General features: G+C 42.6%; 1 protein-coding gene across 1 annotated transcript; it reads left to right on the forward strand.

Annotated features, from left to right (window-relative positions):
* Positions 1–1,478: 1,478 nt before the first annotated feature.
* On the forward strand, positions 1,479–7,016 carry LOC311125605 (TATA-binding protein-associated factor 172-like; the record flags this gene model as incomplete). Its single annotated transcript, XM_084199634.1, has 11 exons — positions 1,479–1,749; positions 1,893–1,970; positions 2,060–2,189; positions 2,714–2,855; positions 3,081–3,211; positions 3,573–3,695; positions 4,322–4,474; positions 4,739–4,947; positions 5,297–5,456; positions 5,708–5,878; positions 6,016–7,016. Coding segments are annotated over 11 exons (1,715 nt in total), but the record flags the coding sequence as incomplete, so codon positions are not given.
* Between the last annotated feature and the right edge of the window lie 8,322 nt (positions 7,017–15,338).

Genomic DNA, 15,338 nt, shown 5'->3' on the forward strand with positions numbered 1-15,338 from the left:
TGCCTCGACACAATCCTGTCTCGGAGCTCTACAGACAATTCCTTCGACCTCATGGCTTGGTTTTTGCTCTGACATGCACTGTCAACTGTGGGACCTTATATAGACAAGTGTGTGCCTTTCCAAATCATGTCCAATCAATTGAATTTACCACAGGTGGACTCCAATCAAGTTGTAGAAACATCTCAAGGGTGATCAATGGAAACAGGGTGCACCTGAGCTCAATTTCGAGTCTCATAGCAAAGGTTCTGAATACTTATGTAAATAAGGTATTTCTGTTTGTTTTGTTGTATATATATTACACACACACACACACACTTGCAAACATTTCTAAACCTGTTTTCGCTTTGTCATTATGGGGTCTTGTGTGTAGATTGATACAAATAAATAATTTAATACATTTTAGAATAAGGTAACGTAAGAAAATGTGGAAAAAGTTAAGGTCTGAATACTTTCTGAATGCACTGTATGTTACCCCTTAGCAACATTATCAGAAAGCACAGCATTGCCACCACTGCTATGCAGACGATACACAAATTTAAGTTTCTGTGGATTTTAGCTCCATAGATAAATTATTAGACTGTATTGGTGATTTTAAATACTTGGATGGCTCACAACCTCCTCCAGCTAAATCAAGACAATACCGAGGCACTTATTCTTGGAGCCAAAGCATAGAGAGAGAATCTGGCCGCACATTCTAATTCAGGACAGTAAAGGTAAAAAACCTAGGTGTAACTTTAGATTCTGAACTCTATTTCAAATCACACGTGTGTGAGTGACCAAGATAGCTTTTTACCACCTGAGGAACATTGCCAAGTTGCGGCCGTTTCTCTCTCAGGCTGATACAGAAAGACTCATCCATGCTTTAATTACAAGCAGGCTTGACTACTGTAATGCTCTCCTGTCTGGTCAACCCAAGAAAGCCATTTGTCAACTGCAAAACATACAGAATGTTGCAGCACCGGTACTGACCAAGACCAGATGGAGAGCACACATTACACCGGTTTTAATGTGTCTGCACTGGCTGCCTGTAGGTTTTAGAATAAATTAAGATTCTTCTATTGGTTTTTAAATCAATCCACATTTGTGGAACCCCAATACATGTCAGACATGCTTTTTAGTTATGTACCCAGTAGGTCCCTCAGGTCCTCTGGCACTGGCCTTTTAACTATCCCAAAGCCAAGGGCATGGAGAGGCAGCCTTTAGTTACTATGCCCCTAGCCTCTGGAATAGTCTGCCAGAGAACCTGAGGGGGTCAGAAACTGTGGACATATTTAAAAGGCATCTTAAAACGCACCTTTTTAGCGCTGCTTTTCCTTAAGGTGGTTTTTAGTCTTTCATTAAAAAAAGGTGTATGTAGTAAATAGTTATGTTTTCCCTTTGTTTTTCTGTGAAGCGCGTTGCATCCATGCCTGAAATGTGCTATATAAATAAAGCTTGATTGGATTAAATACCTATCCAGGCGTTGTGAAATCTGGCAGGCAACTGCAATGTAGTCGTCCTGGAACGTGTCCACTGTTTTGACTTTAAACTATACACCGTCAGCACATCTGTTGTTGAAGGAGTTATATTAATTGTGTGCAGGGCGCAGGAGTATGCCAAGACCAAGGCAGCAGACAGCACCCCCCTGCCCTCTCTGGTGGTGTGCCCCCCCACCCTGACGGGCCACTGGGTGGACGAGGTGGGCAAGTTCTGCACCAAAGAGTACCTGAACCCCCTGCACTACACAGGACCCCCCAACGAGCGAGCACGGTAAGACCCCTAGACTGACCCTTACCCACCCAAACATACACGTTATTCCACCACAGAGAGGTTGCGTAGGAGAACACAGCATCATTTGTTTAAATTATTATGAGGTTAAAATAATACATGAGTTCTTGTTTTTTCTATTGCAGGTTACAGCATCAAGTGAAAAAGCACAACCTAATAGTTGCCTCGTACGATGTTGTACGAAACGACATTGACTTTTTTAGGTGATTATTTAAAAAAAAGAAATGTGTTTTCTCCATCTCTCATTTGGAATAGTGGATGTCATTTTATAAATAATATATTACATTTTCAGGAATGTAAAATTCAACTACTGTATCCTTGACGAGGGCCATGTGATCAAGAACGGGAAGACCAAGCTCTCCAAGGCCATCAAGCAGTTGGCAGCCAACTTCCGAGTCATCCTATCAGGAACGCCCATCCAGGTGGGGGCATTTTCTTCAGCCGATAAGGAGCCTTTTTTCCTGAGTGAAACTTTGCTAATTTTTTTACGGACTAAAATGTACAAAGGCATCTGCAGTGGAAATGCATATGTTGCAGTGTGTGTGTTTGTTTTGACACTTTTGTACTAAACTTTAATGTAAGACCATGATCCTCTTGAGCCTGTTAATGTTCTGTGCTCACTGCATCAAATCAATGTTGCCTAATCATTTATCTGTTCTGGCCTAATGATTCGTTCCTCCACTCTGTGGGGCGGTTGGCAGTATTGTCTTTACATTGATGGGTGTATTAGTGGATGAAATGAAATAAGGACATTATGCCAAGCCTGTGACATTAATAGTGATGTACTTAAGATTCAGTGAATGCCTATTGTCCAGTCTGCCGCTGTAGACTTCTTTTTATAGATGAGTTCAGTCCAAGCAGTCAGACCACTTCCAAGTCGCAGCATTTATTTCAGTCTAACACAACTCTCTCACTTTCTTTCTCTCCCTCTACCACCTCTCCTCAGAATAATGTTCTGGAGCTGTGGTCGCTCTTTGACTTCCTCATGCCCGGCTTCCTGGGCACAGAGCGCCAGTTTGCTGCCCGCTACGGCAAGCCCATCCTGGCCAGCCGTGACGCCAAGAGCTCGTCACGCGAGCAAGAGGCCGGTAAGATCGGATGTTCCTCTGTTCTGATGTTGGTGTAGTCACCAGCCACGAGGGCCTAACAATGATTGCACGGAAGCTGGGTCTTGTTCATTTGGCACTAGGGTTGTGACAATACCAGTCTGACGATATTGCGACACTATGATTTTTCACGGCAAAAAAATAAATACAAAAATCTGACGGTGTTTTTGTTTCTTGTGGCGACGGTGTTGCGCTCCTCCACTCCAGGGGTGCTGGCCATGGAGGCGCTGCATCGCCAGGTGCTGCCTTTCCTCTTGAGGAGAATGAAGAAGGACGTGCTGCAGGACCTGCCCCCCAAGATCATCCAGGACTACTACTGCAACCTCAGCCCTCTACAGGTACACCATGGAGGACCCACCTCTGAAACACTGTTAGAACGTCATGTAGATGGCCTTTTAATATGAAGAGGACAGCATTAGCTTATGTCTGTTGTGATGGCCTACCCTGGGTTTATTCCAATATCTAGTCACCATATCAAGTAAATCTGAGGCTGCTGCAACAAATGTTCATGTTACAATCCATGAAATGAAAGCCTGATCTGTGTGCGATTTTGCGATTGACTACATTGCAGACAGAAATCACTGATCACATAATAACTACTCATTATATGATTTAAGATGAGCAATTCTGCGCCTTACCTTGCTCAAACTGATCCCCTCAAACACACGTGTCTCTCTCTCTCTCCCTCTCTGTCTGCAGGTTCAGCTGTATGAGGACTTTGCCAAGTCCCGGGCCAAGGTCAGTGTGGAGGACACCATCTCTACAGCCTCCATCCACGAGGAGGAGAAGCCCAAGTTGAAGGCCACGGGCCACGTGTTCCAGGTACACACACACACACACACACACACACACACACACACACACACACACACACACGTCAATGTATGTAACTGCTTTCTTTTTAGTTTTGGGATTGTCTCTGGGGCCTTTTTTGCCACTTTTCTCACATGTGACCTGCATCGAAACAATATGTCATGCATGATCCGGTTGATATGGTATATCTAGAGGGCGGCAGGTAGCCTAGCGGTTAGTGTTGGGTCAGTGACCGAAAGGTTGCTAGTTCGAATTCCAGAGCCGACAAGGGGGAAAATCTGTCTGTGCACTTGAGCAAGGAACTTAACCATAATTTCTCCAGGGTCGCTGTTGATAATGGCAGACTCTGACCGTGACCCCACTCTCCGAGGGTGTCTCGGGGGAATAATCAAAGCTTGATGATGAGTTAGTTATTTGAATCCACTGTATAGTGCTAGGGCAAAAACCAAAACATGCGCCTATGGGGGCCCAAGGACCAAGTTTGGGAAACACTGCCTTAGACTGCTGCACCGCCTCGGCACACATTTCCAATTCACACATGCGTATAACGTACATGTGTGAAATAGGACACAATATACATTTGTGCGTATACACCATACTTGGAATTTGTTATCTACATCCTCTTCCCTCTCCAGGCTCTGCAGTACTTGAGGAAGCTGTGTAACCACCCAAGCCTGGTACTGCTGCCACAGCACCCAGAGTACAAGCGCATCACAGACCAGCTGGCAGCCCAACACTCCAGCCTCCGAGACATCCAGCACTCGCCCAAACTCTCAGCTCTCAAACAGGTACCACTCTACCCCTATACCCCACCTCTGGGTGCCACTCATTCCCCATTCCTTACACACTAAACCCAATCTCAGCCACGCACCACCCCGATCCCCGCTCTGCCTTCACGTACCATTCTATTACTATCCCTCAATCTTCTCTGCTTCAGAAGTGGCGGTTATTGGGATAGTAGTGAGGTCCATACTACTCAACCCTTACAGATAAAAACACCCAGTGAGTAAATTGTTATACTGAGCTTTTTTTCTTCCCCCCCCCTCGACCAGTTGTTGTTGGACTGCGGTCTGGGCAGCGGCGGCTCAGCGGAGGGCACAGAGGCGGTGGTGGCCCCGCACAGAGTGCTGATCTTCTGTCAGCTGAAGAGCATGCTGGACATCGTGGAGCACGACCTCCTCAAGCCCCAGCTGCCCACCGTCGCCTACCTGCGTCTGGACGGCAGCGTCCCGGCGGGCCAGCGCCACGCCATCGTCTCCAGGTGAGAAGGGAGGAGCATGGAGGGAGTCTTTGGGTCCTGTGTGTGACAATGCAAATAAATGGCGTTGGTGTCAATCAAGCCTGGAATACTGTCATTAGTAGTGACGCCAGCAGTCCGTGTTTTTTAAAAAGTTGTGTTTAAAGGAGATCGGGAGCTACTGGGCATAGATAGTAGGCTGAGCTGAGGCTTGAACCAACGTCACCAGGGGGTATGTGTAGTCAGGGGCACCAGACTCCGGCACAGTCAGTGCGTTCTTTGCTGAAATGTCACTCACAAATCTCATCTGAATGTAATGGCACTGCCCTTCTGTCGCTGTCTCTCTACTGTGCTCCGTCACGCTCGCTCTCAGGTTCAACAACGACCCCTCTATTGATGTGCTGCTGCTCACCACCCATGTGGGTGGTCTGGGTCTGAACCTGACCGGCGCCGACACGGTGGTGTTTGTGGAACATGACTGGAACCCCATGAGAGACCTACAGGCCATGGACCGCGCCCACAGGATAGGACAGGTACTCTAGTGCCTCTGCATGGACACACAATGTCAAATCAAATATCCAGGCCAGCGCAGTGTGGTTTGGTTCAGCCCTATAGTGGGAATCAGGCAATAGCATGTTTGAGTGGATCAGTTTTGAGTAAGCAGAGGCGCAGAATCACTCATCCAACTGCAACGTAGTTCATCTCAAACGCGCACAGGCTTGGCGGTTGGCAGTCAACGTAGTGAGAAGTGCCACATTTTGTAATGGTGTGTCTCTTCTTGCAGAAACGCGTGGTGAACGTGTATCGTCTGATCACGCGTGGCACCCTGGAGGAGAAGATCATGGGCCTGCAGAAGTTCAAGATGAGCATCGCCAACACGGTCATCAGCCAGGAGAACGCCAGTCTGCAGAGTATGGGCACCGACCAGCTCCTCAACCTCTTCACCCTGGACAAGGTCAGTAGCACTCACTTGGATACACACACACACACACACTTATACACGTGCATTATTTATTTCTCTTTGTCTTCTTAGCCATTCTACTTCTACTGTGTGTATGTTTCGATCTCTCCAACCTGTCTCTCTCCGTCTAGGATGGTAAGGATGATAAGGGCGAGTCGTCATCCTCCGGAGGGAAAGCCTCCATTAAGAACGTGCTGGACGGCCTGGGGGACCTGTGGGACCAGCAGCAGTACGAAACCGAATACAACCTGGACAGCTTCATGCACTCGCTCCACTAACCTCCTAGCCCCTCTTACCTAGCCAGACTAAACCATCCAGGGTTCAGTGCCATCTGCCAGTCTGATGCTGGTTATCCCTATGGCTCCCTCAGTATTCTCCTACCCCAAAGCCCACTTACTAGACAGCCTTCCCACCTTTAGTCATGTGTGCCCTCCTGTCCCAGGGGGACAGTGGAGCAGGGTCCTCTAGTCTCTCATTGAGATTGCCTGTACAGTGGAGCAGCAAGCTGGGACTACCCAGAGACCACTCCAGCCCTGTGGTGGTCCGCCTTCTAAACTGAAGTCTTAAAGCACTCCCACACCCACTTTTAGAGGACTACCAGTGTTATATTGACATTATAGCCAAAAACAAGATGTGTGACTGAAAGAAAGAAAGAACGGGGGGGGGGCAAGGATGGTTGTAAGCCATCCTATAGGAACACACACACACACACACTAGTGTGCTGGCTCTTTATAGCTGGTTACTGGATTGTACTGTTGCTACCGGCTAGTAGGGGTGTTTTGGGTTTTATACCTGTGACTATAGATGACTCATCCCCCACACATGTCCTGTGTAAGCACATTCACTTGACCTTTCTCGCCACAGAACTCTGTATCGATCAGTTGGCTGGTCTGGCACAGGATTGGAAAAGCTGTGGCCATGGCCAGTGCTGCTCCTCCCCAACCTTGTGAAATGTTACTCTAAATGGCACTGCACTGAAGCAGCCTCACAGGGACTTATACCGTGGGGCCAAACTGAAACTGGCCCCCCAAGGGGACTTGTCAGAGTTTTAAGAAAATGCAGACCTGTAAATATTTCTTTAATTGTTACTTCTTGTTTAAACTGATAGTTATATTAAATTCTAGACCTTTCAGTGGGCGTCCTGTTTTGTGCGTACTCTGTTGTCCCCATAGACTGCATTCCTATGTTGATTGAAGAACACTGTCTATAACTTTGAACATGGCCAGTAGAGGGTGTGTACTTGCATTTAGGAATGATGGCACTGAGATTAGCTCTGAATGAACAGTTTATCGGGACAAAGTAAAGATGACTATACACTGTCAATAATAGTAGAGCTTTAGTCTGAGCAGGTGATGGGCAAACTAGTGCAATTGCTTACATTAACTACTGACTCCCAAACCTTTCAGACACATTGCTGCTACACATCTGGTAGGGAGAACAAACTACCTTGTGAATCCAGATTCCCTTTACTCTCAAAAGGCACCATAGGCCATATCATCTGCATCATAACCTTACTTTTTAGAGGGCAAATACAAACTTGACGAAAGTGACGCGGAAGTGCAAGAAAGCATCTAACGACGCACTTAGCTGTTCCATGAGTGGTCTGAGGCAGTAAACAAGCTTTTTCAAGTGAAACTTTAGTAACGATGGTTTTGGGAAACAGCTCGGAGATTTAACAATGTTCCTACGACGGTTCGAACGATGAGTTTAGCCTAAATATGCTTTTGGGAAACCGGGCCCAGATCCATCTACGCTTGTAAGATATCCAGACACAATGCATCCCGACTACATCCGGAGGGTGTCATGAAGATCAGATCAACGTATTTTAATCGTCTACACCTGTCTCAAAATGTGGACAAGATCAGGAAAAAGGACGCTTGTCACCAGGTATAAACAGGGCTTCAGTTGCTGCATCAGCCCCTTACCTGCAAGGGAATAAGGCTGTACTTCTCAATGATTTATCTGTTGAAGCAGGTTGGGTGTGGTACCTTTCCTCAGACACCTAAACTTAGCAAAAAAAGAAACGTCCTCTCACTGTCAACTGCGTTTATTTTCAGCAGACTTTTAACATGTGTAAATATTTGTATGAACATAACAAGATTCAACAACTGATACATAAACTGAACAAGTTCCACAGACCTGTGACTAACACAAATGGAATAATGTGTCCCTGAACAAAGGGGGGGTCAAAATCAAAAGTAACAGTCAGTATCTGGTTTGGCCACCACCTGCATTAAGTACTGTAGTGCATCCCCTCATGGACTGCACCAGATTTGCCAGTTCTTGCTGTGAGATGTTACCCCACTTTTCCACCAAGGCACCTGCAAGTTCCCGGACATTTCTGGGGGGAATGACCCTAGCCCTCACCCTCCGATCCAACAGGTCCCAGATGTGCTCAATGGGATTGAGATCCGGGCTCTTCACTGGCCATGGCAGAACACTGACATTCCTGTCTTGCAGGAAATCACGCACAGAACGAGCAGTGTGGCATTTTCATGCTGGAGGGTCATGTCAGGATGAGACTGCAGGAAGGGTACCACATGAGGGAGGATGTCTTCCCTGTAACGCACAGCGTTGAGATTGCCTGCATTGACAACACGCTCGGTCCGATGATGCTGTGACACTGCACCAGACCATGACAGACCCTCCACCTCCAAATCGATCCCGTTCCAGAGTACAGGCCTCGGAATAACACTCATTCCTTCGATGATAAACGCGAATCCGACCATCACCCCTGGTGAGACAAAACCGCGACTCAGTGAAGAGCAGCCAGTCCTGTCTGGTCCAGCGACGGTGGGTTTGTGCCCATAAGCGACGTTGTTGCCGGTGATGTCTGGTGAGGACCTGCCTTACAACAGGCCTACAAGCCCTCAGTCCAGCCTCTCGCGGACAGTCTGAGCACTGATGGAGGGATTGTGCGTTCCTGGTGTGACTCGGGCAGTTGTTGTTGCCATCCTGTACCTGTCCCGCAGGTGTGATGTTCGGATGTACCGATCCTGTGCAGGTGTTGTTACACGTGGTGTGCCACTGCGAGGACAATCAGCTGTCCGTCTTGTCTCCCTATAGCGCTGTCTTAGGCGTCTCACAGTACGGACATTGCAATTTATTGCCCTGGCCACATCTGCAGTCCTCATGCCTCCTTGCAGCATGCCTAAGGCACGTTCACGCAGGTGAGCAGGGACCCTGGGCATCTTTCTTTTGGTGTTTTTCAGAGTCAGTAGAATGGCCTCTTTAGAGTCCTACGTTTTCATAACTGTGACCTTAATTGCCTACCGCTGTTAGTGTCTTAACGACCATTCCACAGGTGCATGTTCATGAATTGTTTATGGTTCATTGAACAAGCATGGGAAAAGCGTCTGCTAAATGGCATATTATATTAAAGTGTTTAAACCCTTTACAATGAAGATCTGTGAAGTTATTTGGATTTTTACAAATTATCTTTGAAAGACAGGGTCCTGAAAAAGGGATGTTTCTTTTTTTGCTGAGTTTATATGTAGCATGATGGGTTCTGCTGCATGGTGGGACAGTTATGGATCACTGAACATGCACAAACAACATGGAAAAGGGAGTGCTTGGAAGAAGAGTTGTCAAGTACAATAGTGCAAGTTGGTCAACCCTTTAAGACATGTGATATAACATTAGTAGACGCTTGTGACAAAGGCACAACTAAGGTTTAACTTGCATGCACATTGTAAATGCTGCTAAAACCCTATTGACCTAAACATAATCCCTCTTCTTACTTGAAGTATACTGATAAGCCTACATTGCTTCAGTAATCCTAATGTAACATACAATTCTTTAGAAATTGAATTTATACTGAACAAAAATATAAATGCAACAGTGTTGGTCCCATGTTGAAATAAATGATCCCAGAAATGTTCCATTCGCACAAAAAGCATATTTGCCTCCCAGGCCCACCCATGGCGGCACCCCTGCCCAGTCATGTGAAACCATAGATTATGGCCTAATAAATGTATTTCAATTGACGGATTTCCTTAAATGAACTGTAACTCAATCAAATCTTTGAAATTGTTGCATTTATATTTTTGTTCAGTATAGTTATCTTGATACGTTTCTTTTCTCACTTCACATCTTTCCATTCCAGTCACACAGTCAAGCACCTTATTCGAGGAGGAAATACAAGGGATGGGAGAAGAGGTGCAAAAGGAGGCCATGCAAAAGACGACAATGTTTCACAGCATCATACAACTACGTTTAATAAGATTTGCTTGTTACTAGTACAGAAAAGGGAAAAGTAAGGTGGGAACTGCACACTTGAAGTAGTAGTAGTAAGCATTAGCAGCATAGAGCTCCATGGTTTTTAAAATCAGTTATACTACCAATTCAGACACCATACGTCCAAACATTCTCAAAGCCTCGTCAAGATGGAACCAGTAATCAAACCAAAAATACAAAGTATAATAAATGAACACTTAAAAGTAGTGATTTTGTCTGAAAAAAAAACAATTGAGCAGGTTTTGAATCTTTTTTTTTTGTTTATCACATGATGAAGAGGCCTACTGACTACCCAGAGAGAACATCCGTGAAGCATAGGTGAAAACATACTATTTCTAGTGTTACATGAAATATATACGTATATTTAATGAAGATTATATGAAAATGCCTCCACCAAACACATGATTTTCTTCCTACCAAATCTTAGCCTTTCAGTTGCACAAACACAGGTGCTTATTATTGTCAGGGTATAAAAATGATAAATACTAGACAAATACTTGGTGGTATGAGTGTAATACTGACCCTTGGGAGAAAGCAACCATTGGGTTAGTAGAAGAGATGAAGGTTATTAGTACAAACTGGTAGAAGAGAAAAGCTAGAAGTAACATTCTTGGACCAGCATTTGCATTGGTGTTTTTTTCTCTTATTGATGACCATACTGTAGTACAGGAAGTGATGTCACAACACTTCATATGGAGAATTAGTCTATGTAAAATTAGGGCAAAATCAAGTCAATGCCATCCCCTAAGAACACACCACATAATATCAAAAGAGGATGTTAAAGGGTTTCTTGGGTCAAATGAATTTCAAATCTAATGCCAGTTCATACACTATAGCAATCTAGCTGGTTTGGGGACAGAAAGAAAACATGCCAAAGATTTAGATGTATGACTCCTCTTATTAAGATGAATGGATTCCAACAAGTCACTCCCTCCCCTTAACATTTACATTCATACTTAAATACAATCTCAATGGTGCACATAGCCACTTTTCAGGCTACTACAGTGGTTAACCCACCATCTGAAACTCAAGGGGGGGGGGGGGGTCACGTGACATGATTATTGCCTATTCATTTGTTTTACATTGCCAATCAATTAACAATACCAACCGTCATCGTGTTCTTTTTCCTTTCCTTCGATCATCGTCACACTAATGTAAGCAACATCAGCGAGTTAACATAGGCTTTGCATTTCAAAAGTCTAGACACTTAAGTAACAATAAAGGTTTTTCAGTTTCCAAAAATAAAATAGTGAACAAACAAAAAACTATAAAAGAATTAGCATCATAAAATTAATTTATTCCATGTAAAAATGCAAAATAATATTAATGACATTGACCAGATATGAAAGTCTCCACCAGAAATAGCTTAATGGTTGAGAAATAAGTATTTAAAGAAAACACGAAACAAAAAGGAAAATATTTAAATATGTTTGAAGTCTTTTTAGCAAAAATCTAAAAAAATAATAAATGTTCTCAGTACAAAGGCTACATGACTACTGGAAGGTACTAGCATGTAGAGTAGGTAAATAAACAGTAGAAAATTATTTTAGTGAATCACAATGCAATGAAAATAAATTTGCAATAAAGATTTATGCCGCTTTCTTTCTTCTTTTTTTCTCTTTTTTTTTTTACAAACAGTATTGCACATTACAACAAAGAACAGGTTCTTAGCCTTAAAAAAATGGGACTAATTCAAGTCTTGCGTGAATCGAAGGCCACCACTCAATTGATGCACCTTGGGGGCTTTCGATCAAGTTACAGTTGAAAATAATTACATTTTCTCTCCACCTCCATCTGCTCAGTCTCTTTTTAAACAATGTCAGAATAACATATCATGGGTATGTTGCATTTACAAAACAAAAGGGAGCACATACTTTTAGGAAACGTAAAAAAGTGTTCTTAAAAAATAACATGAACAGAAGATCTCTTTCACAATTCTGGTCAGCATAGTAAATGATTGATTATAAATATAAGTATCTTCAGTTGTCTTTCTGTGCACCTAATAGACTTATTTCTATAGAACGCTTTTTTTTTTGTGGATTAATGTTTTCCTTAGAACACTACCACACATTATATGTTTGTCTTGGTGACTCCGCACTTCCACAGGTATCAGACCAGTGGGAAACTCACTCTAACCACCTCTGTAATAAGGTAGACTCTTTACTTCAGCTAACTACATCATTATATTAAAGTTATAATGCTCTAGTTCCTTCAGTTGTTTTTTTTCTTCAAAGAAACACAATTTAAAATTAAGCAAATAAGCATGACAAAAATAAAATCAACCACCTGTTAAATCATCTCTCAAATAATTAAATTACTTTTATTTTTTTTGAATAAACTTAGAAAATATCAATTTTTCTCCTAATATATTTCAAAATTGAGGTATTGCAAAAAGATCAAGTCAGTCAGAAAGCACGCTTTTTCGTTTTTTCTCTCAACCCAAAAAATAGCTGACTCTTGAAAACTGTCCAGATAGAAAGAGTAGTGCATAACAAATGTATATTATAGAGAAGGAACAAACATAGAAAACCCTTCTGGGCGGGGAAAGAAATATCACAAAAACACCCAGAATTCACTTTCATAGGGATACTTATTATTATTCATGGTTAGTCTCTTTTTTTGTCGTTTTTCCCACATTTTTTTTTTCAAAACAATGTCCACCATTTTAGCAGGTAATTATTCTACTTCAAGCTTTGCAGGAAAATCTGGATCAATACGGTAATCCCAGCTAGCACACAATGTTCTGGCAATGTTATTACAACCCCGTAGCCATGTCGGGACAACGTTATGTGCGGGCTGAGAAACTCGGTTTACTAAACCACAAGTCTCCAGTAGTGTCTGTTTTCTCATCACTGTCTATAATGCCTTGTCACAACAGTACAAATGTTTTTAACTTGCACCTTGAAGCCCACAGACATGGGGCTTAATGCTTCGCGCAGTATCATCTGTGGTCTCCGTATGTGTTGGTGGTTTAAGTTGAACATATGTGAGCTCTTTGGTTTTTTTGGGGACATGATCCTACGCTTTGTCAACGGTACAGACAGTGGTTCTGTGTTTTTCAGAGTCAAGCTCACTTAAGTCTGTGTGTCATATGTTCTGTGTGTTTGGGTCAGACTTTGTGTGCATAGGTGTGTGTTTGTAAGAGAATGATAACCATCTGTGTACAGTGAGTGTGTGTCAGACCTGGGTTCAAATACTATTTAGGTTATTTTAATTACTTTCAAAGACATTTGGAAATAAGTATTTAGATATTTTTTATTTGAAAAGACAAGTAGTTGAATATTGGAATGTATTTGGAAATACACTTTGAAAAGTATTTGAAAATACTAAAATACACTGACTCAAATACACGCCCATGCAGTTAACACAGATATTTGAAAATACTTTAAAATAGTAGGCTATTTATAGGAAATTATTTGAAAATACTTTCAAATACTTTTAATAGAAGTACTTGATTCAGGCCACATTATTAGAAAATACTCAAATACACAGAAAATAAGTATTTAAAAAAATAATCAAATACACATGTATTTGAACCCTGGTCTGGTGTGTGTATTTGTGTAAACGTATGGACGAGAGAACATATATACGTGTGCATAAACTAGCTCATGAAGTTTCACATGACTTTTATGTCAGACATCAACAACAGTTAAAGCGAATCACAGTTCTATAGGCATACTCAGACCTAACTACATACGGTATAAAAAAATGCCACAATTATATTAACAAATCACTGCAAAAAAGTACTTCACCTATCATAGACAGTTTTAAATGATATATCCTACATCTAGTTGGATTCATGATTAATATGAAGGTTTCGTCATCTGGTTATGTTAGCCACCTTGTGCAGAAGCAGTGCTCATACTGCCCCTGTGGCTGTTAACTTATATCTCACTGGAGGTGTAGGATTCTTTTACCAGTCTTCCCTATTGTGTCCAGTTTCTTGCTAGTTTTACGTACATCTATTGTGTTGTGCAAACATGGGCAGAATTGAATAGTAGACATGATACTGAAATTCTATTGCATGCAACCTGATTGAAATACTGTATACATGCATTAAAGGGCGACCCCCCCCCCCCCCCCTTTTACCCCACATCATACTAGGCATAATGTAGTAATGGATGCCCCCCTCTCACCATTATATATATATATTCTTTTTACATTTGAGTCATTGAGCAGACACTCTTATCCAGAGCGACTTACAGGAGCAATTAGGGTTTAAGTGCCTTGTTCAAGGGCACATCGACAGATTTATCACAGTCGGCTCTGGGATTCAACACAGTGACTTTTCGGTTACTGTCCCATTGCTCTTAACCGCAAGGCTACCTACAATGATAGCCGGTCATCATCCTTAACACCAGGTGCCATCATAGTTGTTATAACACCCTAGCCTGAATAAAGTACTATGGGATCTGTTAATACCATGGATATAGCAGCAAAAGCTATTGCAGCATTACATTAACATAACGCTAGAAAATAATGTTATAAAAAAAATAATGCCCTACTAATCAAAAGCAAAACTAAATCTGATTTCGCCTTGAGGTATTCATTTGACTATTTTCAAAGTCAATATAGAGAGCAAATATAGCTGTGTTTTTTTTATCTGGGCTTCTGTGGCCCACACTACTGGATAATTGTTAATTCTTGCTACATTTTATGCCACCTATGTCGTTTTTCTGTATGCATTAATTCCATTTTTGCGTTTGGTAATATGTCTTACAAGGGGCAACTTTTTTTTATTTTTATAAGTGCATGTTCCTTTCACATAGAATGTAATTATCTATATATGTATAGATAGATATATAAAACAAAAATATATATACTTTTTAAATATATATGTATTGTATAGTCTCACTTCTGCCACAGCTAAGTGGGGTTCTACAGGAGACACTGACCCACCCGGTCATGAAACAGGGGACTCGAACATAATCAGGTTTTTCTAACATACCATCCCATGTGTGTTTAGTGAGTATTTGTGCCAAAGTGCAAATTCTAAGCAGATAGACTTTCACAATTAATTTTTTTCACCCTATTATTATTATTAAGGGTACACTGGACAATGAGTTTGTAGTCGAGCGTTGTAGAAAGAACCATGTATTTGTAGTTCTCATCTTCACTGATGTTGAGGTGGTGGGGAGGGGGGCAGAGCAAAGGTGGTGAGGGGGGTGTAGCGCTGTCCCAGGTCGAGAGAGTTTAGGGGCTGGGGGGGGGGGGGGTC

Source organism: Coregonus lavaretus (assembly GCF_964263955.1).
Source record: "Coregonus lavaretus genome assembly, contig: HAP1_SCAFFOLD_8890, whole genome shotgun sequence".
Lineage (NCBI taxonomy): Eukaryota > Metazoa > Chordata > Actinopteri > Salmoniformes > Salmonidae > Coregonus > Coregonus lavaretus.